Source organism: Condylura cristata, unplaced genomic scaffold, assembly GCF_000260355.1.
Source record: "Condylura cristata isolate star-nosed mole 26May11 unplaced genomic scaffold, ConCri1.0 scaffold00006, whole genome shotgun sequence".
In the NCBI taxonomy this organism is placed as follows: domain Eukaryota; kingdom Metazoa; phylum Chordata; class Mammalia; order Eulipotyphla; family Talpidae; genus Condylura; species Condylura cristata.
In genome coordinates this window covers 20,636,379-20,662,829 of record NW_004567107.1, presented here as the reverse complement: position 1 = coordinate 20,662,829, position 26,451 = coordinate 20,636,379, and the positions used below count along the sequence as shown (strand labels likewise).

At 37.1% G+C, this 26,451-nt stretch overlaps 1 protein-coding gene across 3 annotated transcripts in view; it reads left to right on the top strand.

The window, feature by feature from the left end:
• Nucleotides 1-26,451, top strand: part of SLC44A1 (solute carrier family 44 (choline transporter), member 1) — a 156,011-nt gene that overhangs the window by 46,163 nt on the left and 83,397 nt on the right. For all 3 annotated transcript variants that reach the window (XM_012721388.1, XM_004677460.2, XM_012721387.1), the window contains exon 3: nt 2,856-2,998. In XM_012721388.1, coding sequence (XP_012576842.1) covers nt 2,856-2,998 — 143 coding nt within the window. The remainder of the gene's footprint in view (nt 1-2,855; nt 2,999-26,451) is intronic.

Below are 26,451 nucleotides of genomic sequence, written 5' to 3'. Positions count from 1 at the left end.
AAGTTTAAATGGCCTATGCAAACTATGGTGGTGTCCCATTTTATCACATATATGTAGCATTTATAACTTATACTTTGACTACATCCCAGAGGGATGTGAGGTAGCTTCTTCTAACTATGTTAAAAAGTAGTTAAGAGGGGAAACCAGAAGCATTAAAAGAAATCTTTCACACAGAGCACTTATCAAACAGAAGAAAATTTCTATAAAAACATGAAAAAAGAACATAATCTTTTAATTAGTCCAGAGCTTTGCTATTTTTGATTAGTAGTGAAGGAAGCTAATAATTGTGGTCTGAAAGTTTCTTTGTAGTAGCAAAATTACTGGAAGTATTTCAACTTCTTTCCCTTAGAAACTTTTGTTCTAAAGTACAGAACTAAAGGGATGTTTGGCTAGTCCCTTGTTACTGTTGTCAACCTCTTTAGTTTGACTCTCACATTGAAATTTACCATTAACATCTACCAGGTACCAATCATCTGCCACATACCAGACCAGCGAGGGGTTAAACATGCATTATCTCATTTAGTCCTCATCAGTAGACTGTGAAATAGATGATTCTATTTAGGTACTCGGTGTTAGGAATGGGGAGGAAACAGTCTAAGGCATTTGAATCAAAGACACACACATACAGTGAGTGAGTGGTGGAGAAAGTGTTTAAATCCAGGTCTTTTTAGATTCTCATTTTATTATTCTGTGATGCATCTTTATGAACTATATTTGAAGGATTAGCCATTAATCTCCCTAATCGATACCTCTTTTTCCAGTTTTTGTTCAGTATAGGGGTTCCTACTTTGAGGAAGGATATGATTAAAATGGCATGCTGGTGTACTTTTGTGTGGTATGATACTGACCAGCCATGTCTAACTCCAGTGTTCGCAGTTTACTGTTGCTTTGAGGCAGAAGGGCACTAACATTTATTGGGCAGTCACTTTGCATGTTATCTCCCATAATTTTCACAGCAGTCTTTGTTGAAAGTAGTTTACCTCCAGAGTATAGATGAGCACACAGAAACACAATTACTTGTCACACAAGCAGAAACTGGAGTCATCAGTACTCTATGATCAGTACGGATTTATGTTGCTCCACAGCCGACAGTCTTTTCCTTACAACATGTTCTCATTCCTGATGACAATAAAGCTGATATTTATTGAGCACTTACTTTGTACAAAGTAGGATTCTTGCTGATTTACTGGATTATTTCACTTAATCCTTATAGCAGCCTTATGAACCACATACTCATTATTTCCATTTTACAGGCAAGTAAATTAAGGTACAGAGAGCTGAAGTAACTTGGCAGAGAATCAGAGTGCTAGAGTTTAAGGAATCAGGGATAATCTCTACTGTTTCATACAAAGCATAGTGGGTTCAAGAAGTTTTCTAATAGCTAGAGCTATGTGCTCTATTCTCTGCCTTCCCTTTTTTGACCTGTACAGTAAAAGCAGGAGTTGTTTTGTAAAAGTGTTAAAGTGTTTGCTAGCTTTTTTTTTTGGAAACTGTATTTCAAGGGATATACTTTTTTCTGAGGCATTACATGTGAGTACAGTATTTATACTGTAGGCCTAAAATTTAGCACCTGCTTAGATAAGTGTTGCTCAAGATGCTTGACTGTGAGTTAAACAGTTATAATCTTTGCTTTCATTAGTCACTTAAATAAACATAAGAGACACCCAATTTTTTAATGACCAAGTTGCAAGAAGTTCCATTTGTCCTGTTATTGTCTTTTCTCCTACTACTATCATTTTATCAGGGATGTTTTACCTTACATCCTGTTCTTACACCTGGCAGTCTACAGTTGAGTGTTTGAGTATTTTAATTGCTTTGTTCTGGTCAGTACAGACTTAACAAACACAATGAGTTTCTGAAATATCTACTGTTTGCATTTGGCACTGTAATGAAGAATAGTCCCATGAAGTGAAAGAACTTTTGTCCTATTGCCCTTGCCTCTTTTTAAGATTTTATTTGTTCATGCATACAGAACTGGGGTATAGGCCAGTGCAGGGGTAGTGAAAGGTTTCACCAGAGACAGAGTGTGGAGCAGAACAGGCAGATCAACGAAGTGCACTACTGAGGGTGCAGACAGGAGAGGTGGGTGAGACAGGAGAGGTCTGCCGGGCCATGTAGGTCACCTCCCAGAACTGAACTCTTGCTGAAGCTCCTGTGGCTACTAGCTTCACAGTGCTGTAGTACTGAGCTTTAACTCTTTTCTGCCACCAGGGAGGGTCCTGAGTCTCCATTTTTAAGAAAATACGTAGTGACTCTTGCGTGTAGCATTAATGTATGAAGAAAACAAGTAATATTGTACTGAAGTAATATTAATACTTCAAAACCCTCATACTTAATTCTTCTTTGAATATCTTTTTTCATCCCTTGCTGTTGTTCATATAACAGAACTCCTCTACTATTAGATAAGACAAAAGAACAAAGAAAGCCTAATTTGATCCTATGTTTTTCAACTGTCTTTGCTTCTATGGCCTTGGGTAACTTACTTAACCTCTCTGGACCTCAGTTTCCTCATCTTGAGGATTAGAGATAATGTATGGTAAGCACCTAAGACAGAACCTGGCACAGAGCAGATGTTCATTACAGAGAAGCTGCTGCTATTATTATAAAATGCAAAGGCAATCGCATGATGTAAAAGCTTGAGATTTGTTTTGTTATAGTAGTAAATAGTGTTTCCCTGTGGATTTCTTTGTGCTGCTCATGTGAAATCCAAGGAAAACAGTGGAATAGTGTTTGCAATAGGAAAGATAGGTCTTTGTTCCCGACAACACACAAAAGAAGCTCATTATCGTATCAAGTAGTGACTGTTGCTATTGAGATGTTTATTTGTATGTTTTTCTGTTTTTTTCCCCCCCTAGGGATTTATTTGTGGCTTTTCAGTAGCAACAGGTGCAGCAGCGAGACTAGTGTCAGGATACGACAGCTATGGAAATATCTGTGGGCAGAAAAATGCAAAATTGGAAGCAATACCGGACAGTGGACTGGACCACACCCGTCGGAAGTGAGTAGACTTGTTGAATGATGAAAACATGGCAGTTGTGAAGGGTGCTGTTGGAGAAAATCCTGCTCTCTTATTATTGCAAATACAATGCCATATTAAATTTTCATATGACTCCTGTTGGTGTTTTTTGACTTTTAAAAATTGTCCACTTGAATCATTCCTGTTGTTCATCTGTACATACATTTTCCAAGTAATAAAATTAGCTGCCATGTTAAAATGGACTGCCTTAAGATTTTAAAGGATAAGACTAAATCTGAGAGGGTTATGCTTGATAACCTAAATTTTAACCAGAGAATAACACTTTTCTTCCTAAGACTGTAGTTGATGGGAGATTAGTAGGATGATAATGAATTTTGAAACATTAAAATTATAAAGAAACATTTTTGGATGTATCACTTCCCAGTACATGTTGATTTTCAGTTTCATAGGAGGTACATTTTTTGGTCACACTCTAAAATTTGTCTTACATGCTCAATGTTCATCTTCTGGATTTCATGGAATTCCTGACTTACGCACTTGTTTTTCTTCAAAAGACCTGTTAGTTCATTTTTAATGTCTACTTGTGAAAGTGTGTATTTTCATCAAATATATATATATACATATTTTTGTTTTTTAAAGATTTATTTATTTACCCATACAGAACTGGGGTACAACCAGAGGTGCAGGGGCGGTGAGAGGATTTGCCAGAGACAGAGCAGGGAGCAGAACCGGCAGAGCAGACGAAGTACACTGCTGAGGGGAGCAGTGGGAGGGTCAGGAGAGGTCTGCCACGCCATGTGGATCACCTCTGGGCCGGGCAGGGATTGAACTCATGCTGAAGTGGTTTAATCTTCTCAGTGCTGTGCTTTAACCCACTGTGCCATCAGTATATTTTATGTATGATACTCAAATATTCTTCTCAGTCCCATCAGATTTTTTTAAGCAAAATAGGTCAAAGTAGATCTACAGAATTAACCAAATTAATTTCAAGGTAATAGGTTAACCAGTTTAGTTAACATACCTTAAAAAAAAGACTAAGTGGGTAAAACATTATTTAGTTTGTAATTCTGTTATGAAGCATTTTCCTGGATTTTATAGCTATGTTTATTATCTAAATCTCTTCATCAAATCTGTGCCCCTACTAAAAGTATAAAGGTGAATTTGATAATTTTACAAGCTTGAAGAAGTCAGTAGATAAGAAAACAAACTTGAATAGTTAATCATATCTCAAATGTATGCCTCCATTTAATGGAGGAGTAATGCAGTTCAAATGATTGCAAATTAAATAACAATAATGAGGATTGTTAGTCAGCACACATATGATACCACCTTGTGAGGTAGGGGTAGCAGAGGCATAGAAGGGTTGAAAACCATTACAGAATGTCTGATTGCCAGTGGAATAACCTCCTATGAGTTCTCTTGATACGCACCTGCATCCCTTGACTGAAATGAAAATTCCACTCTTAGTAATTTAGAGGATTTTTTTACTTATTCTTTTTTGATTGTCTCATGAGGTTAAAATTTTGGCTTTGCATTATTTCTGCTAACAAGACTACCCATCTACACACACACACATTTACTTTTTATTTTGAAATAATTTTAGACCCATATATAGTAAATTACAAAAATGGTAGAATTTCATGTATCTTTTGTGTGTGCATGGGTAGCGTCTTTGCTGTCAAATGTTGTTTTAACTCTTTAATGCTGTTGACATGTACCAAACATAAAATATTACTGCTTAGGTAATTAACAAGATAGAAGGAAAGGATCTCTACTCCCTCTGCTCACATGAGGCTGTCGTTATTTTTATGGGCTCTTTTCTAATTTGCTGATATCACAGTTCAAACATATTTTCATCAAAGAGATTTGTGTAAATGTCACTTTCGCATTTAACTTATAGAAGTTCATTTGGTTAGTTTTTAATTTTAATTGAGCAGATTTCAAATTTTGTGCTTTTAGGAATATGTTGACCTTTTATGTAGAGAACATACTATTACTTTAAAAAGTGGTTCTTTTCCCTGAATTCTTAACATATTCAGCAACCATTCATGGACAGTTATAGGGAAAGTAGTTTCACTAGGATAGCTGTTCTAACACACGTATACATGTTTAAAATGTATTTTTGATCTCGACTTCTTGCTTCTCTGCATATGAACATTTAAGTGTTGAACCATCTAAGTATTTCTGTCTGTAAATCATAATGTCTTGTAATAAGTGGTAAATTTTTAAATAGACCTTTTCCAGGTAAGTCTGTACTGTTTGGAATTCCAAGTAGGCAGATGTCTTTGTGTTTGTTATCTTTACTCCATTTTTTTTTCTTTTTAAAAAGATTTACTTAATTATGCATATAAAAACTGGGGTGAAACCAGAGGTGCGGAGGTAGGGCTGTGTGAAGATTTGCCAGTGTCAGAATGGGAGCAGAACAGGCAGATCTAATGAAGTACGCGGCTGAGGGGAGCAGCAGGGAGACAAGAGAGGTCTTCTGTGCCATATGGGTCACCTCCCTGGCCAGGCATCAAACTCTTGCCCCAGTAGCTGGTAATAGTTTGATAGCTATCCCTATACCACCAGGGAAGCCCTATTCCAATTATTTTTTCATTGCCAAATGCCTTGGTTTCTTCCTTTTCTATTCATTTCCTCATATATTTTTCATTTCATTATGCTCACCAGGAGCTTCTTTGGCTATTGAATTATTTTGAATCTAACCTCAACTTGACCTTGATCACTTTTTCCTACCCTTCACCCTCAGATTCTTGTACCCTGTACTTATTATTTCTGTATGTATTTGTTGAATAAATTAATGAATGAAATGAATAAAACCTTGAGTGCAGTCACTCTTTACCTTCGTATTATTCCTTTAATATAATATATTCCTTTAATATAACATAAATTTATAATTTTCCCATTCTCAGATTACTAAATTCTATTTATTTTTAAGTACTCAGAGTAAATGTTCCTCCCAGAGATGTCTTTTTTGATGTCACAGTTTAAAATAAAAAATTAAAAAATAGTCTCATTGGGCCCTGTAGTGGTATTATTACAAATTATTTTCTGATTATTGTTAAATGTTTGTTTCTTCAAGATTCTGTGAGGGAAGGGTTGATGTCTGTTTTGTTTACAGCTATTACTTATATACATAGTAATATATATGCCTAAAATGTAGGAAGTACTCCATTAAATGTTTGTTGAGTTGGTAAATAAATTATTTCTGTAGAATATGATCTGAATCTTGAGTCTGAGGATCTGAATATTTTTAGATTATCAGTTTATATTATTAAATGAAGGCTGTTCCATTTATAACTGCCAGTGTTCAGATTACCTTATTTTGTCATATGAACAGATTTTATGTAGTAATTTGATCAACTGGAAACTGGTGTTTTACAATTTTAATTTGCATGTATTTGATTAATCATGAGTGTGAATCTTCTCCACCCCCCTGTGGTTGTTATCCTCTTAAGAAGTAGACTGTTCTGCTAGCTTATGTATTCTTGGTCGTCTTATCTCTAGTCCTCTCCATCCTCTCTGCTGTCCTACCTTTTCCTACTCAAGGCCTCTCCTTTAGGGTTTTGTTAGTAGTATCAACAGTCAACCCACCTAGCCCTTACCATTCCAGGCTCCCTCATGACCATGCCCAGTTGTACCTATTCAGTCTTCTCTTTCTGTCTTTTGGTGTGATGTAGTCTGTGCTACTCAGTTGCTTCTATCTCTCTGCTATACCACCTGCCAATCAGAATTCTTGAAAGACTTTAAAGGTGATCTCATAAATTGTCCTTTTTATGAACTATTTCAAAGCTAAGCTTTTCCCACAGTGATTTGTATTATCCAAACTTCCCTCTCTCATACTTGGATCTTTTTTTAAAAAAAATTTTCTGATTCTGTGTTTCTCATGTGCCTATATTAATTGTCAGTTGCTAGATAACAATATTACCATAAACTTATGGCAACATATATTTATTGTCTTACAATTTCTATGGGTCAGTAATCTGAATGTGAATTAACTGCTTCCTGCTTCAGAGTCTCTTACAATTAAATTTTAGGGGAAGACCCCCTTTTTTAGGCATATGTGGCTGTTGGCAACATTTAGTACTTGAGAAGTGGATTGTGAGCCTTAGCTTTTTACTGGCTCCCAGCCCTTCATACAGCCTATGTGGGCGTCTCTATGTGTTGGCTTCATTCATCAAGCTAGCAAGGGAGCATGAAACAGAAAAAGTTTGCTAGCAAGGTGGAAGTTACAGTCTATGTGATATAATAATGATAGTGTTGTCCCACCCAAACTCAAGGGGAAGGGATTATATAAGAGCATAAACACTAGGAGATAAGCACAGTTAGGACAATCTTATTCTGTCATGCAAGCTGCTCTGCTGTCTCCCCAGAGCACCAAGTTTTGTGTAACTACCAGGTTTAAGTATCCAAGACTTGACTTGAGAAGGGCTCATTAAACTGCAATAAAAGAGGAAGGAGGAAAGCCAGGAAAGAAATGGGGAAATGACATGTTTAACTAGAATATTTAAAGTGCCAAGATTATTATAAAATTTCTGTTAGTAGAAAAGGAAAGGCAGTGCATTTTCCCCATATCATTTTACCGGTAATGTGTTATTTTTCTTCAATAATAATTTTACCTCATAATATATTTATGGTAGTAGTAAGCATGCTGACAATAGTTATCAAAAACAGAAAGACACCAACTTCAAAATGGGTCATGTCCCAAAGTTGATTTTTAAATTGGTTGCTTGAGATGTATAAAACTTTTTGCATGGAAATAATGCTATAAATGTGGATTTGATCCCTCATCCTAACACCATTACATGTAAAAAACAACAGGGTATCTAAGGTTATCTAGCGTGGAACCTCTTTATGGTTTCCCATCAAATAGTTGTAAGACCTGGAGAGGAAAATGACTTGATTTGTAACTGAGCTGTGGTACTGTAAAACCTGGGTGTGTCTTACAGCCATTTTGTTTGTGGTGGAGTGTGGGGTAGTAATAATATATTTTGAACTCTTATTGACAATTCCAAAAGTATAACTCTTCTGCCACGTTCTACTTGCCTACAGTTTTTCAAACCATGAAGCTAGCCTTAGAGTGTATGTTTAGATAGGGAATTATTATTCTACTAATTGTTCCCAGAGAGGAGCTTCCTAGTTCCCATATTAATTATAGATAAAGCAGGATGTTTCTAGTTATATGGGGGCTATTGCTGAGGCAAAACATCTATCTCTGTTGGCCCCTTGGAAAACAGATTGGAAGAGGGGATGAATGAATATTCCCTTGTTTCCACCACCTGGGTGGGAGAGCTATGGCAAGGGAACACTGGTTTGTAGAGAGGAAGTAAATTTGACTGTGGGTAAATGGGGAACTACTTTTAATCTTTTATGTAGACTTTATGTCATTCTAGAACTCTCTTCTTCCTTCTGAAATAATCCTAACAAAGAGGAGCTTAGTGTCCACTAACAAATTTTCCTAGTGCTTCTTACTTATCAACATTGATTTTTCCATGGTGATTCGAAAGTTATATTTTTTATGCAAATCTGCCTTTCCTTTGTCTTTTCTTTGAAGAAGCCATTTGAAATTCCATTCAGTGATAAAGGTTCTGTGACCCTAAAATGCCACTCAGATATCAGAAAGTCAGTGTTAACTCGATGTACAGAAAGTAGAAGTCCTAGAGGGTGGTGATATGCATGTGAGTTTTTTGGAGGGGGGGCATTTTACTTAAAACCTGCAATTTCTTTCATAATCTTAAGCAGGCTAGCTCATGAAAACCGGAGTGTGAATATTACTTCTTTTCTTTAATTGTTAATTCCCTGGAAATCCACAGCTTAGAATGTTTGTGCTGGAAGGGTCCTCATGATCCTGGAGCCCTTCATTTTACTATTGAAGAACAGGGGGCCAGGAGACATGAGTGAGTTGATGAAACCAGTGTATTTTTTCTTCTTGATAGAATACTCGCTCTCTAGGAGGAACTAGCTGTCCAGTTTCTATGCTCAATTTAGGTCTCGTGTTACAGACCAGGTTGGCTCTGCTTAACCACACAGTGATTCCAGTTCCCTGCCTTCTTTGCTTTTGGGACCTGCTCTCTCACAACATTTAAAGGTAAAAGGAACTCTTAGCATATGGAAAGAATAAAAGGCAGGTTATAAAAATTAATAAAGTTGTAACTAAAAAAACTTTGAAAAGAACCAAAACACCTGTCTAAACTATGAAGACTTTGAGTAATTTGAGGATAATCGTCTCAGTTTCTTTCTTTGTCAGATACAGAAATGAATTTTAATGATAGGATGCATTAGCCTTATTTTATATTGGGATATATATTTTTTTAAGGTTTATTTATTTATTCATACAGAACTGGGGTACAGGCCAGAGATGCGGAGGGTGAGAGGATTCACCAGGAACAGAGTGGGGAGCAGAACAGGCAGATCGACAAAGTACACTGTTGAGGGGAGCAGCGGGCGGGTCAGGAGAGGTCTGCCACACCATGTGGATCTCCTCCTGGGCAGGCGGGGATCGAACTCATGCGGAATTGGCTTAAGCTTCTTAGTGCAGTGCTTTAACCCGCTGTGCCACCAGGGAGGGCCTACATTGGGATATTTTTACCACTTGTATGTTTTAAGCATTTTTAGTGAAAAATATGTAACTTAAACTGATGCTACTTTTTAGTAACATTATTATTTAGTAGCTTGTAGGCTTTTAAAAAAATAATTGTTTTTATATATAGATATATAATAGTTTATTTTTACAACATTTTGTGCATTTTTCCATCTCAGTTGCAATCCCCTTGGACTTCCCATCACTGAATCACCATAATCCAGTGCATTTCTCTCCCCCCACTGTTTTTGATCCCATTCCCCACTCCACCCCCACAAAATGTCTCTGGTATATAGCTGTTCATCATTATCATTATTTTCTCGCCTGTCCCGTTATATTCCTGCTATGAGAGAAACCATTGGTATTTCTCTTTATCTTTCTGGCTTATTTCACTAAGCATGATCTTTTCCAGTTCCATCCATGTTGCTGCAAAAGACATGTGTTTCTTTTTTTTTTTTTTTGGTTGCTGAGTAATATTCCATTGTATTTTATGTACCATATCTTTTTAATACAGTCATCTGCTAGTAGGCTTTTTAAAAAGCTCTGTTTTATGAACACCATGTGGATACAGAATAGAACTTCAGTGGCCACTGATTACCTTCTATAGAGTTCAGAACTATGTTGGTTTAGTATCTCTGGTTCTATACACCCCATGATTGCTCATTAGCATGCTAGCTTATAATGGTTTATTTAAGGGATGGTTGTGATAATGTACCACTAAGGAGAATGTATTCACTTTTTTTTATAAGTTTATTTTTACATCATCTCAATTGTAATCCCCGCGGGTTTCCCATCACCATAATCCCGTGCACTTCCCATCACCATAATCCCGTGCACTTCCCCCCCACCCCTACAAAATGTCTCTGGTATATGGCTGTTCATTATTCTTATTATTTTCTCACCTGAATGTGTTCACTTTTAAATTACTTGTGAGAATACTGCCATACTTTCTGGCCTTGTCCCATGCTGTATTTCAGTAAGAACATTTTTCTTTCTTTATTGTATTTATTTGAAGATTTTAAAAGATTTATCCAATCCTATTCACTATGTATATCTGCCCCTATTTGAAAAAAGAAAAATAACTGGAATAGTAAGGATAAAATTTTCTAGAATATATGCTTTGAGGATCCTTTGATCGGCCACGTACAGATGTTTAGTTTTAAGTCACTAGGACTAGTTTCTTTTCCTCAGTGACCTAAATTTCTGTTTACTAAGTGACTTTCCTTCATTCTTGAAATTTCTATTAATTATTTAGCCCACAGTAGATATGTATTTAGTATTTAGAGACTTAATTAAGGATGAAAAGATTTAGTCAAACTCATTCATTTACTCATGAGCTCTATTTCTTGATCATCTTTGGGTTAGACACTGGAAATTATACTCAAGCAAGATAGATACCCTCTTATTTCATGGACATTATTATTCAAGGTAAAAGACCGAATTTAATAAAAACATTGTACGCTCATCAAAGTGTTACAAAAGGAAGGATGTAAGGACACTAGAGAAGTTCTCTAGGATGTGGCCCAGCCTAGGTACTAGGCAGCCAGTGAAGGTGATGTTGGGGAAGTGTGTCCTTTAACATGGAATATTGATAGAATATTGCAAAGAAAATGTTGATTATTATAATGTAGCTTATATGCATAATTATATATACACGTATGTAGAAGATTATGAAATGACATGAATATTTTAAGTGTGATTTAATATTCTTTTATACTTTCCCTCCATTTTCTACAATCAATATATGTTTCATGGCTAATAAACTAATAAAATAAAAAGGAAAAAGACATCCACAGTTCTTGTGCTTGAAGAACTACCAATCTAGTGAGGAAGACAAAATACACAATCAACTGTGACAGTGCAGTGTGGGACAGCCTACATAAATGTTGGATATGGAAAGCCAGCTTCCTGGGTTCCTAACAGCTGGCTGGTGGGGGGGATAGGAAAATAAAAGAACTTAATACCAGCACTGGGACCATCATTGTATTAGATTCTACTGCTGTTTTGAGAAATTACTACAAACTAAATGGCTTAAAACAACAAACTTCTGTAAATCAGAACTCTGCACAGCATGCCTCAGTTGGTTCCCTGCTTCAAGTTTTACACGGCTAGTCAGCAAAGCTGTTATTTTCTGCAGGTTCTGGGGAGTGAATCTTCTTCCATGTTCATTGGAGCTGTTGGCAGAATTTGATTCCATGTGGAACCGGGGTTGTTTTCTTGCTGGCTATCAGCCAAGGTTCAGACTGTAGAGACAGCTTATCTGCTCTGTAGCTATGTGCTTTGCCAGTGGTTCTTTTCCTCAACAACAGCAGGTCAAATCTTTCTCATGCTTCCATCTCTGACCCCACCCTCTTTCTTTAAGCAACATGTTCATCCCAAATGTTCAGGTGAGCCGAAGACTCTCTCAGCCAATGACTGGGTGTTCAGGGACAGAGTAATTTCAAGTAGGTTTTTAGGACCCTAATAAAATGGTGGGAAGTTCAGAGCAGAGCTTGCAGGCTCACGAGGGAAAATAGGATAAAGTAGGCATCCAGAAAGAGTACACACAGGGAGATTGGGGGAAAGGGGTAGAAAGTGGAGCAATGGTGAATGGATGGTCATGTGTGGTCTTGGGTAAATTTGTGTCTCTAGCCTCTCTCTAAGAGGAGAGGATTCTAACCAGAATGCAAAACTTGGTTCTGTCTGAAAACAGTGAAGACTGGTGACACAGGAAAGAGCTCCTGACACTGTCTTGTGTGGTTCTAGAGATTTCAGAGAGAAGAGGAGCAGTAGTGCCTTTATCTACTGTGCTAAATGCTTGGATTTTATAGGGTATAGATCAACTGCTTTTCTCCACTCTTAGGGATAAATTGGAACAAATGGAAATGCTCTAAACCTTTGGTACTTTTGGCTTTACTCTGAGGGAAAGCACTCTCCTTTCCCTCCTGTCAGATACTCTAATCCCAACATTAACCTACTACCTCAGGTATCTGAGTCATCATGAGAAAGAGTAGCCTAGATAGAACTTCACCTGAACTTGCTGTTGTGAACTCATTTTCCCACAAATTTATAAGCATTTAATTAGTAAAATTTATGATGTTCTAAGTAGACATTTACTGCATTATTTATGCAGTTTCTTCCAAAACTTTTATTTATCTCAAGGTGAATGTAAAAAGCTGTAAATGTGCTACCTAAATTTTCAGAAGGTAAATTTATGGAGACGTTTTTGGAAAATATTTTTTGTCATGTTGTGATCATACTACTCTTTTAGCCTGACTTTAAAAATTTTTACTAAGGTAAAATCTATATTGCTAGTGTAACTCTCCTAGGGTGACACTCGTTGTAGGTAATAATGCTAACAGCTGCATATTCAGAAAGTGCAGGGGTAGAAAGTTGGAAAGCTTGGCAGATATCTAAATAAGGAAGTAAACAGCCAGTAGCAAATTAGATGACGCACAAGCACCCAGACAAGGTTGATTGGTTTTCGTCTTTGTTAAAGTCCTGGGTGTGTCCATTTGCCACATCTTAGTTTAACAGCCAATTACACTTGCTCAGCACAGACTCTCCAGGCTTGGTTTGGTTCCAGGTAAACTGGAACTATAAAGATTCCCAGAAGCCTTTGTTAATTGTGTTTAAGCATATAGATGTGACCTTTGTAATATGTTGTACTTTAGAAAATTATTAACCACTTCAACTGTGAGTTTTGTTATCACTGGTTTGCCATCTTTATATTTGTCTGGATGTGAGAGTTGAGGGCTACTAAGAAGGTAGAGGGTGCACAGTTTACAACCGCCCTCACTTCTGACATTTGTGAGTCTATAACAGTATGTCTGATACCAGTTAGAAATTCAGATAACTGCAAGATCACATTTGATTAAACAATTTGCCAGCTAGCCTTATAGAACTCACTGTTATATTCAAAGTTGTGGTTGATTATAGGGAAAGGTTACAGATTAGAATCGGGTAATGAAAGTACATAGGGAAGTGTTTGCAGGGTTTTCTTTCCATGGAGTAAGGACATGTTACTTTCCTGGTGTTGATGTGTGACAACACAAAGAATGTTACAGATGGCAAGTTCACCCAAGCCTGAGTATTCAGAATTTTGGGGAGCTCCATTATGCGGACAGGTTCTTTGCTCAGGTGTCTCACTCAGTATCTAGCCCTTTGGTTAAGCTGATACCACATGAGCTAAAACTCCCAGTCTGTATTATATTGCTGGTCTTTGTAAGAGTGGTTAACCGGAGTTCTATCTGGAATGTCCTACTCTCACTTTAACTTACATCATTAGTTGTGTTTTAAGGCCCCAGACAAGTAAAGACACCTATAAGGTTAGTAGTCAACTTCCAGAAGCCCAGGACAAAAGTCCCATCCAATTTCTGGATAGGTTAAATTCTTTATTACACACTGATGCACATTAGACTAAGGTAGGTTTTGTAAAGTGTGTCTTCAAGATGATATTTAAATTATTGTATTTTTATAGTTTTGGTGAACTATATATAACTTGCATATAAATTTACCCATTTTAAATATATAGTTGAGTTTTGATAATTATATAGTAATATTCTCTTCACTATGAGAATGACATTTCTGTCATTCCCAGAAAATTACCCCATGCTCCTTTGTAGCCCGTCCTTGCCCCAACCTTGTCCCTAGGAAACCACTGGCCTACTCTCTGTAGGTATCAATTTCCCTTTTCTATAATAAGATATACAAAGATTCATAAAATATGTTGTGTCATGTGTCTAGTTTTTAAATATAGCATAATAATGTATAAACCCATGTTGTAAATCTAACACTAGTTTGTTCCTTTTTGATTATTGAGTTGTGTTCCATTGTGTGGATATCCCTTTTTGTTTATCTTCTTATCAATATTTGGATACTGGTGATATTTCCATATTTGATTTTTTTTCTATTATGAATAATGCTGCTGAAATTCGTGTGCACAATGTTTTGTGGGTATATGTTTTATTACTTTTGAGTCAATACCTATGGTTGGGATTGCTGAGTCATATGTTGAATATGTTTAACTTTAAAACAAATTGCTAAGTGGTTTTCTAAAGTAGCTGTACCATTTTACATTCCTACTATGTAAGTCTGAGGGTTATACTTATTGGTCTCCTCACTGATATTTTATTTAGTTGTTCTTTTTAATTTTACCTATCCAGTGCATCTCTTTGTGGTTTTAGTAATAATAGTTCTGTTGACCAGTGAGATTGAGCATCTTTGTTAGCGTTGGCTGTTGACCGGTCATATAAAGAAGTACTTACTCTTTATTTTTGAACATTTTTAAACAAATTGGCTTGTTTTTTTAAATGAATTAGAAGATTTCTTTATGTATTTTGAATACAAGACCTTTGTCAAATGTCTTATAAATATTTTCATTACTCTGTGGTTTATATTTTCATTTTCTTAATGGTATCTTTTGATAAGTGGAAGTTTTTGACTTTGATCAAATATAAATTTATTTATTATATAAAATTTTTAAAAAAGATTTCTTTATGCATACATACAAGAACTGGCATACAGTGGGATACAGACCAAAGGTGTGGGGGTGGGGAGGCGGAAGGAGTGAGAGGATTCACCAGAGACAGATTGGGGAGCAGATCAAGCAGATTGACTGAAATACATAGCTGAGGGGAGCAGCAGGTGGGTCAGGAGAGGTCTGTCACTCTATGTGGGTCACCTCCCTGGCAGGGAATCAAAGTCATGCTACACTGGTCATGGATAACTTAACTTTGTAGTGCTGTGCTTTCAACCCATTGTGCCACCAGGAAGGGCCCTCATTAGATAAATTTTTAACCACACAATAAAAATGTAAAAATGTATTTTTATTAGTTTATTATTTTCATGCTCTAAGAAATTACTATGCTCCAAAGCCACAAAGTTTTTTTTTGTTTTTTTTAAGTCTCCTGCAATTTTTTTGTTTGTTTGTTTAGCTCTAATGTTTAGATCTATGGTTCATTTTGATTTACTGTTTCTGTATATTGTAAGAGGTTAAGTTCATCTCCCCGTACTCCATCCTAAGCCCAATTATCCTAGAGGAATTTATTGAAAAGATTCTTCCTGCACTGAAGGATATACAACTGGGACTACATCAAGTAAGAGGACTCTGTACAGCAAAAGAGACACCCCACTGATTGTGAGAAAATTTTCGCACACAAAACTAATGACAACGGACCAAGAGCTGATGAAACGCAACAAAAATAAAGTGAACAACCCCATCAAAAAATGGCAAAAGAGCTTAAAAAAAAAAATTGCAGACAGCCGACAGGCATATGAAAAAATGTTCAGCATCACTTGTAATAAGAAAAATGCAAATGAATACTACAATGAGATACCATCTCACACCAGTGTGAATGGCACATATTAAAACAACTAGCAACAACAGTGTTGATGAGGATGTAGAGAAAAAGGAACTCTCCTACACTGCTGGTGGGAATGCAAACTGGTACAACCACTTTTGAAAGCTGTTGGGAGGTTTCTCAAAGTGCTAAATATGGAGCTTCCACATGACCCAGCAATCCCACTCCTAGGTATCTACCCAAAGGACACCTGCACCCCTATGTTTACTGCTGCTTTATTTATTATAGGGAAGATGTGGAATTATCCCAAATGTCCAAAATTAGATGACTAGATTAAGGAGATGTGGTACCTGTACACAATGGAGATTACTCAGCAATCAGAAAAGATAAACTGATGCCTTTTGCAGTAACATGGGTAGAGATGAAAGGGATTGCGCTTAGTGAAATAAGCCAGAAAGAAAAAGAAAAATACAGGATGGTTTCACTTATAACAGGAGCATAAGGGATTAGAAAAAAAAAAGCATTTGTTATAAAGTAAAAATGAAAAACAATAAACAATTATAAACCAAAGACATTTTTACAGGGGTAGAGAGTGGAATAGGATCAAAACTGGGGTGGGAAGAGTGTATGGGACTATGGTGATGGCACATGGGTGAATTGGTGGTGGGAAGTCAATGGGGATTAGAACTGAGATGAAAAAATGCATAAAATGAAGACTGAGGTAAAAAGTAGTAATAATAATAATAATTTTTTTTAAAAAGAAAAGACTCTTCCTGCCCTGAATTATGTTGGCATTTCTATCAGAAACATTTAAAGTACAATGGCATATAAAGAAGGCGATGGAGTTTCTAGTAATGGCAGATACTAGTAGTATAGAGAAATAGAGTGTTTTAAAACAATTTAAAGACACCACCTTATTTTGTAACACTGTTTTGAATAACTAGTTAAAACAAATATATTAACATGATACATAGAATGTGTATAGAGAGAAAAATAATGTTTGCCAGTGGCAAGGAACTATAATCTAAATGTTAAAAAATTCAACAAAAACATATCTTGAAATGAGATGCTTAAATCATGGGTCATAAGGCATACACCTAACTGAATTCCATCATTTATCAGGAGGCAAATATAATGAAAAAGATAATACTTGTTTTATTAAAAAATAAAATTTAGTAAGATACATGCACAAATAAAGAGAATTATGTTTAATAGAAATAAAAAATAAGAGAAATATAATCTACTTCTGTTTGATAGTCTTCATATAATAAAGATGACAAAACTAACAAAACTAATTTATAGATTTAATACAATACCAGTTAAGATCCCAGTAGGGTTTGAATTGAACTTGATTAATAGTATAAATTACAAAATAAAGAAACAGGCAAGAACTTCAGCAAAAGACATTTTAAAAAATATTCTTGTTCACAAAATAATTGAGAGGAGTAGATTTAGGTGTATACATTAAAAACAATTAAATGGGGATAAATTATCAGGAATCATACCAGAAGTAGAGAGGTGATTAGACTAGAAATCTAGAACAAGTGTCATTACTGAAGTTGAGCACCAAGTTAACAACAAATTTTCTGAATTTGAAGGCAGAAAGGAAACTGGTGGATTTCACCAGCGTTTCCAAATTAAAAGGTCTCTGGGCATACACTGTAAATCATTTAAGTGGGATGGGAATAAGATAACAGGGAATGTTAGACACTTGAAATCACATGCTTGTGCCTCATACAAGGAGAATGCTATTATTCAGATCTAGGTGAGTTTTAGCATATGGGAAGATGAGCCTAGTGATGCTAGGTTTTTAAGAGAAGCTGTACCAATCTATTATTGGTACAAGAGAAAGTAAGGAGATTAGATGACCTATGGTCTTCATCTTCGGGGCTGCTCTAACCCCAGTACAGCAAATTTATTTCTGGAGGTTGTCAGTTCAAGAGGTTGACAGTTTAAGGTCAAGACACAGGCACAGTTATGTTCTTATGAGGGCTATCTCTCTGGATCATATCTGGCACCTTCTTGTTATGACCTGATATAGTGGATTAAGTGAGAGCTCTTTTGGAATCCTCTTTTAAAAGACACAAATCCTATTCAGGAGGGTTCCACTCTCATGATCTAATCAACCCCTTCAACTTCTTCCCACCCCCACCTCCCACCTCCAAAACCTAAATACTTCCTAGTACCATCATCTTTGAATTTTAGGATTCATTATACAAATTTTGATGGAGGAGGTATATTCAGACCAACATACCTATGAGTGTTCTGATTTTCAAATATTGGCAATTAGTATAATAGCCAAACTAGATGTGTATATGGGGCAGGGTGGGGGTACTGTCATTATCCAAGCAAGGGTCACATTTCTGTAGCTGTCATTGTCTAATTAATGATTGTGTAGCATAGAAGAAGAGAAGAAATTACATTTTGCCATTCTTGATCAAAACCTATTCCAAGATATATTAACAAGACTACCTGAATATAGACTAGTAACATGACAAGAAACAAAATAGAAATATCAGAAATCAATGGATAGTGATTAAATACTGAAGAAATAAAATAGAAACAAAACCAATCTGTGTTTAATGAAAAAAAGCATTATTAATAATATAAAGAAAACACTTAGATTGATTCTGACCCCATACCATGAAGATAGATTCTAGATAAGATAGTTTTAAACTAATTACTTACCTTTGTTATAGAGAGATTATTTATGAATTGTTGAAGCAATAAATAAAATAAATTCCAAGGTGGGCATGTTTGATTATCAAAAAGTCCTTTTCTCTGACAATCATGTTAAAAGCAATATATTGAGACTATTTGTAGTTTTCATATGATGGGTTAGATTTTTCATATCATTGAGGATGTGTCTATAAAGAGATCCAGTAAGTAGATAACTAGTGTCGATTACATTGTAAACCAGCACAGTTTTCATTAGAGAAAATAGCTTTATTATATTTGATCTGTAGATCTTCACTTGTGAAATTGAAGATAATAGTAGAGCCTACTTTCTAGGGTGTTTTGGATGAATAAATCTGATAAATGTTGTATACTACTGAGCACATTGCTAGGAGTTGTCATAAATGTTAAACTGCTATTTGTTACTGTCATCTTCCAAAACAGGTTTCAAAGTTACTTATCAAAGCTCTTCCCTTTTTAAACCTACAAAAGGGACATACAGTTATTTTTACAAGGTTTATATTTGCATAGTTTGCAAAGTACTTTCATATGTTCTGTCTCAGTGATTCTTACTCTAGCCCTGGGAACTGTTTGACATTTTTCTCAGTGGGGCTTTGAGAATTCATTCCTCTATAGTCACAGCTTGGTCTTTGTGGTCATTCTTAATTGCTCCACCAATAAAATCAATTCAAACTAGTTCAAGAATTCTAACCATAAACATCTCTCCTTCCAGCTTGTGTGTTCTTCGACCAATGAATGTTTTTTTTAATCTCTAATACTTTGATTCCTTTATGTTCTCCTGGGTGCTCTTTTCTCTCTACCTTTATCCTTATTTTCTCTGGTAATTTGATTTTTAAAATAATACCTAGTGTTTTTCTCTCTCTTATATGTCTTTCTCAATGATTAAATAGAAATCTATGGTGAGAAAAGGATTTAAATACACTTTCTCCAGTAAAGAGAATGAGGAACCACTAAGTACATGAAAAGGTGCTCAATAGCATTAGCCATAAGGAAATGCCAATCAAAACCATGTGTTAACTACTTCATCCCTAGTAGAGTAATCATAACAAAAAGACATACATTTATAGGTCTTAGCAAAAACGTGGAAACATAAAATGGTGTAACTGTCCTAGGAAACAGTCTGGCATTTCCTCAAACTATTAAACATAGAGTTGCCATGCGGCCCAGCAATGCCTCTCCTTGGTATTTACCCAAGGTTAGAAGAACTTATGTCCACACAAGTGCTGGCATCCAAGCATTCATAATATTATTTGTAATAGCCAAAAAGAGAAACAACACTAATATGTACCAACCACTGATGGGTAAGCCAAAGCCATTGAATGAATACAATGGAATATTATTCAACTTCAAAAAGGAATGAAATACTGATGCTTTGTGTAACATGGATGAACCTGGAAAACATTATCTTAATTCAAAAAAGTCAATCAGAAAAGAACACATATTTTGTGATTCCACATATATAAACTGTTCAGAGTAGGTAAATCTTTAGAAACAGATTAATGACTGCCTTAACAGGAGGGATAGTAACTTCAAATGAGTATGAGTTTTCTTTTTGAGATAATGAAATGTTCTAAAGTAACATTATGGTGATGGTTGAAATGACTTTGTAAAATACACTTAAAACATTGAACTGTACAGTTTATAGTGAGCTTTAGTGTGTAAATTATACCTCAATAAAAATGTTAAACTAAAATGAAAACTAAAACTATGACCATTGGGTCTTAGCATATATTTCTCAGTGTGAATGCTGAAACAAGTTGATTTTGAGAATACTGCCTCTAGCTATCTAGTGTCAACAATAAACTTTGATTTAGGATTGTTCTTGCAGTTAGTTAGATTGGGTTTAAGGCTTTTGATTTTTGTAGTTCTTGTGAAATATTTTTTAAATATATTTTTAATTTGTTTTCTTGTCTCAGTTTAATGTAAGGCACTCAATTTGATAACAGACTCTTGGTTTCCATTTCAGTAATTTTTCTCTCTCTTTACATTACATGTATAAGGAAGATAATCACGTCACTAAATCGGAAAATCATTTATTCATCCCCATGCTTTTGTAGCCCTATGCTTTTGTTTTGCAATGTTAGAGTCTCTTTTGACTCCTTGCTTGTCTTACTTTACTCTCAGTTTTAATTTCTTTGGGATCCTTTGGCAACCTACTTTTTTTAAAGATTTATTTGTGCATTCTGAGTTGGGGTACAGAACAGAGATGCAGGGGTGTTGAGAGGATTCGCTAGAGACATAATGGGGAGAAGAACAAGCATATCAACTAAGTACACTGCTGAGGGGAGCAGCAGGTAGGCCAGGAGAGGTCTGCTACACCATATGGGTCACCTCTGGGGCTGGGGATCAAACTTGCATTGAAGTGGCCGTGGCTAGCTTGCAGAGAAGTCTTAACTTGTTGAACCACCAGGGAGGGCCTAGCAACTGACTTTTAAATTATGAAGTATAAAATGTCTCTTCATAAAATGACATGCAAATTTACCCACTAAATTTTGCTCACAGCTTCAGGAGAGTCATGACTTCACCAGGGTTCAGAATCGCAACTGTACACATTCACTTTAGTGATCACTATTCATGCCTAGGAGTGAGATGATCATTTATATGTCGATAATTCTAAAGTCTGTCTTCTCTCCAGATTTTGCTACAATAACAGTATAGCTAAATGTCTAGGTCAACTTGAACACTCCATAGACAACCAGATTCAAATTATCTAGTTTCAAACACGACCTTTATTTCTCCTTCTTAGTCACTTTGAACAGAACACAAGTCTACACCAGAATGTGCTAGCCAGCCTGGGCTAAATCAGATGCTGAACATCATTCTTAATTTCTTCCTTTCCCACCATATATGGTCAGTTATTTTTTTAAATTGTGCCAAATGCTTTTGAAACCTCCCCTTTTTTTTTTTTTTCTATTCCCACCCTAGTCCAAGTTAGCATTTCTTGATAGCTGGTTCAAGTTAGCATTCCTTTTAACCAGTCACCTTTCTTTCTTGCCTTTTTCCACATCCATCCTCCATATTCATTTCAGTTAATTTTGCTCACCAAGGTCTAGAATCTCAACTCCCAGTGGTTATCCAGTATCTTTAGGATGAACTCCAAACTTTCTGATGTCTTTATTAAGACCCCACATCATCTGGTTCAAGTTTGCCTATCCAGCCATCTAGTTCTGGCATCACAGTCCAGCTCAACTACCATGACCTTTTTATTTTCTCATGTATACCATGCTGTATAAGCTTTTACAAGCACCTGTTTACAAACCATTGCATATTCTATTTCCTCCTTGCTCCCATCTTTCCCCACACCTTGATAACTCTTACACATTCTTTAGATTCTAGCTTTAAATGTTCCTTCTGGAAACTACCATTCTGGGTCTCTATTTCTGGGGCCCTTTTAAGGTCCCTGGCTGCTGCCTTTTCTCTGTGATAGTGCTTATGTATTGTTTTTTAATTGCTTCCCTACTTTCTGGATTATAAATGCTGGGAAGGGAGACACTTGTTTTTGTCATTGGTCTCATTTATCACTGTATTGCTAGTGCTTGTTTAGTCCTGCACCTAGTAGAGGTATTCAATACATTTTTGTTAAATGAATGAGAATATTTTCTTCATCTATGTTCTTTATATTCCCCCTACCTTTACTGTCCTTGGTGAAATCTTACACAGTTTTACCATTCATCTATTAAAAGCAGTGGGGCTTCTTCCCTCTTCTGCACTGTGTTAGGCACTTGGGATATAGTGATTAATGAGGCAGTCAAATAGCCCTTTCAAAGCTACTATTTTACCAGCAGAAACAGACAATAAGCAAAATACACAGTGTGTAGTGACTGTAAGTTGAGGAGAAACAAATAAAACAGGAAAGATAGATAAGGTACAGTGGAATAGAAAATTGGCATTTTAGATACTGACAGGGAAGCCTTCTTTGAGATGTTAACTTTTGAGTAAAGAATTGAATCAGCAAAGGTGAGGGAGCTAACAGTAGCTATGCTGCTGTCTAGAGAAAGAACATTGCAGGCAGATAGATGTGCAAAGGCCCTGAGGTGAAAGTATGTGTTTGAAGAAAAGAAAGAAGACAAGTGGGAGGTAAGGTCACAGAGTATTGATTGCTGAGTATTGATTGCTGTCCTAATCTGATCCAAGGGCTTCCTCCAGTTATAAGTTGTTTCAGATCCTTTTTTTTTTTTAAGATTGATTTATTTATGCATACAGAACTGGGGTACAGACCAGAGGTGCAGGGGCAGTAAGAGGCTCCACCAGAGACAGAGTGGGGAGCAGAACAGGCAGATTGATGAGTACACAGCAGAGGGGAGCAGCGGATGGATCAGGAGAGGTCTGCCTGGATCAGGAGAGGTCTGCCGTGCCTTGTGGATCACCTCAGGGCGGGATTAAACTCATGCTGAAGTGGCTTTAGCTTCTTAGTGCTGTGCTTTAACCCGCTGTGCCACCAGGGAGGGTTCTCAGCTCTTTTTTTTAATTGCCTCCACCAGATCACCCTTGTCCGTTCCCCATCAGTCTCCATACTCCACCCCCCCCCCACACACACACTTTTTTCCTTATTCCCTCTGGTAACTGCTACCTTCTTTGTCAAGTTCAAACTTTTATTTCCTCTATTGTTTGTTATTGTGGGATTTTTTGGTGTTCGTAGACAAGTGAAATCATCCAATATCTGTCTTTTACTTTTTGGCTGATTTCATTCAACAGAATCATCTCAGGGTCCATCAGTTTGTGCCAAATACCACCTCTTCTTTTTGCGCTCTTAATGCTTTGAGTTTACCAGAAGGGACAGTAAGAGTTTTTCTTCTTACCAGCTACCTTTGAATCGGGTGCTACAGAAATGCTATCATAGACAGCTGCTACGCTGGTTAGCATTTTGTGGCATCTTTGGAGTTGGTGTGGTGTGTGCTTAACACTTTTGTTTTTTTTTTTTCTCTTTCCCAAGACAGTTTTTCCTTTTCCTCACTAGGATTGGGGAGAGTGACAAGACTCACCTCTCCCATCTGCATCATGGTGCCCACAGTGCACCTCCAGCCTCCTCTTCTGTTCTCTTTAATGTGTCTATGCATCATTAGGATATTGCGAATATTGTATACCTCTCTCTGTCACTGTCTACATTTATAATTTGAAGAGCAATTACTGTCTTCTACTTGTTTTTCCTTTAGCTTCATTCCTGGAGGATCAATCAATTTTTACTTCATTATGTATCATTCATTGTAGTTGATTGGGTTGGTTAGCTTGAGTGTGCTTGCCCACAGCTCCAGTCTTACATCACACAGCCCACCATGGATAAGTTAGGTCCCATCCTGGCTGGGATGACTGGATTGGCCTTGTTGACAGCCCATATAGTAAGAGACCTCCTGTGGACAGAATTCCATTGTGGGTGAAGGACAGAGGTAGGGCTTGCTCCAGTTCATGTTTAGCGACAACAGAAGCCCCTACTAGGCTGTCATGTTTCCCCTTTTGGTGTGATTTAATTAATTAATGGCATCATACTCTGTGGAAAAGGACTATAAATTGTAAATTGATACGAGGGAGTCAGTAGAAAAATGGACTCCATTTTTATTTCCCTTTAGTGTCAAGAATCACTAAAGCAAAGGGTGACAGGGTTTTTTCAGCCAGCATTGTAGTTTCAGTACTGCAGTGCTTCTGTCCTTATTAGAGAGGAGAGAAGCCAAATTTGGCAGGAGGCGACCAGCAGACCTAGTATCTGCTTGCCACCTTTTGCTCCAAAAAAACCTTGCCGCAGAGAGTTGCCATGGCAGCAGGAGGCAATTTAATGGCAAAGGCTGAGTCTGGAACAGTGCTGCTGTTGTGCCAGCCCTCCCTCCTCTGCCTCCAGCCTGAGGGGCTGTAATACCCAGGGCATCACTGTGCATGGCCATTAGAAAGCACATCGCCTAAAGGAATAGAGCTGGAACCCCTCCCATTCTAAGGAGGGCTATTTCTTCTGTTTCCTGCTTCTCCTGGGCCTATAGTCTTTGAAGTCTCATCCTATCTATCACCATATCAAATTGTTTGCAATACCTTAAACATGTTCTTTTGGGCACCTGTGCTTTTATACAAGTAGTTTCCTCTGCCTCAAATGCACCCTTCCCCATCTGTCTGCAGAGTTCCTATTCTTTTGAAATGTGGCTTAGATACTGCGCTTCCTTCATAATGCTTCCTCTATCTGGTTACCCTCTGCAGAATCGCTCTGCGCCCTCTACCGTCTGAACCTTGCCACATAGTATGTGACTTTGAAATGCATGTGTGTTTGTATTTTTGTCTCTTCTCTAGACTCTGAGTTACTTGCATTCAAGAATTCATTTTTATGAATTTTGTATCCCCAGGGCCTAGTCAGGGTGATCACGTAGTAAACAGCAATGCTTGTTGTGTGGATGAAGTATTTGTACATCATCCTACTTCATCCTTATCACAGGTGCATTTTCCCACAAAGAGGCCTCATGCAACATGTGAGAAGCAGGCTTTCTCTGCTCTGGTGTCCCAGAGGAGGACTGATCTGACCTACTTGCCTGACTTGATGGTCTATAACTCACTCTCCATTACCTTTATTCCCACCTTCCAGTTTGAATTGGACTAGCACTGGTGGAAGGAGTCAGTCTTCCCAGGGTTCAGGTCAGTTGTAGCCTTTGGGGGAATTGGTTGACCTGTAAGTCTTGGTGCGCTCTGTGAATTAGGATGTGTCAGAACAACACCCAAGATGCTTTGTGGCCCACAATAATTCCTCAATAAACCTTACTTTCTTCACCTTGTCCTATCTTCCGTGAAGAGACGGAAGCAAAAATAGAAGCTTAAACATGGTTTTGAACCATCTCTGACATGTTTATCTAGATCAGATCACTCAGGGTTCATCTCCCTACTCTAAGCACAGCTTTATAAGTCACAAGTCACCTTTCTTGCCCCTGTCCTTTGCCGTTCACACCCTGTCTTTGCCTCTTTGTCCAGGTTTCATCTTTGAGTCATCTGCCCCTTGAGCTGTCTGTGTGGGAAGACTATTTGTTTTGCTTTTTGTGGTTAACTTGTATTTTAAGAATTTTTATTTTAAATGAATTCATTTTTTTCTGTCCACAATTTCCAGAAACCACCTTGACTGTATTACATATTTACCTACTGTCCACCATAATGTTTGCTTTATAGTTTAATATGAGCATTCTCCATACCTATCTCATTTTTTTTTAAAAAAGATTTATTTATTTGTGCATACAGAACTGGGGTACAGGCCAGAGGCTCAGGGGTGGTGAGAGGCTTCACCAGAGACAGAGTGGGGAACAGAACAGGCAGATAGAGGAAGTACACTGCTGAGGGGAGCCGCGGGCGGGTCAGGAGAGGTCTGCCACGCCATGTGGTCGCCTCCGGGGCAGGCGGGAATCGAACTCATGGGGAAGCGGCTTTAGATTCTCAGTGCTGTGCTTTAACCCGCTGCGCCACCAGGGAGGGCCCATACCTATCTCATTTTTAAGTTCTAAATGTCCTTACTGTTTTTTGCAGTTCTCTTTGTAAATGTGAACTCCCTCTCATGTGCTTGTGATATGTCTGTGTTGAAAATGCAATGCCTGTTTCACTTTGTGGAGTATTTTTCTCTCACTGTTCTTTATTCCTTCTTTCATCCCACCTTTGTATTTTATTCATTACAGCTCCCCTAAAGGATATGGAAATTAATCAAAACAGCTTTTTAAGTTTTAATATGTTTGGTAGCAGACTCACTGAGGACAGCAATGAAAAAATTTGTTTCAGTTTCAGTTTAGGATTATATATGATCGTGGTTCTCCATCCTGAAAGGATGGCATATAGGGCTGTCCTAATGTGTGTGATCTGTGTTGTCTGAGATGTTCTCTCAGAATTTGTACGCCTTGTCTCCATCCCAACCATTTGCCTGCTGGCCAAATGAAAGTAGGCTAAGGATTTAAGAAATGTTTCTAAAATAT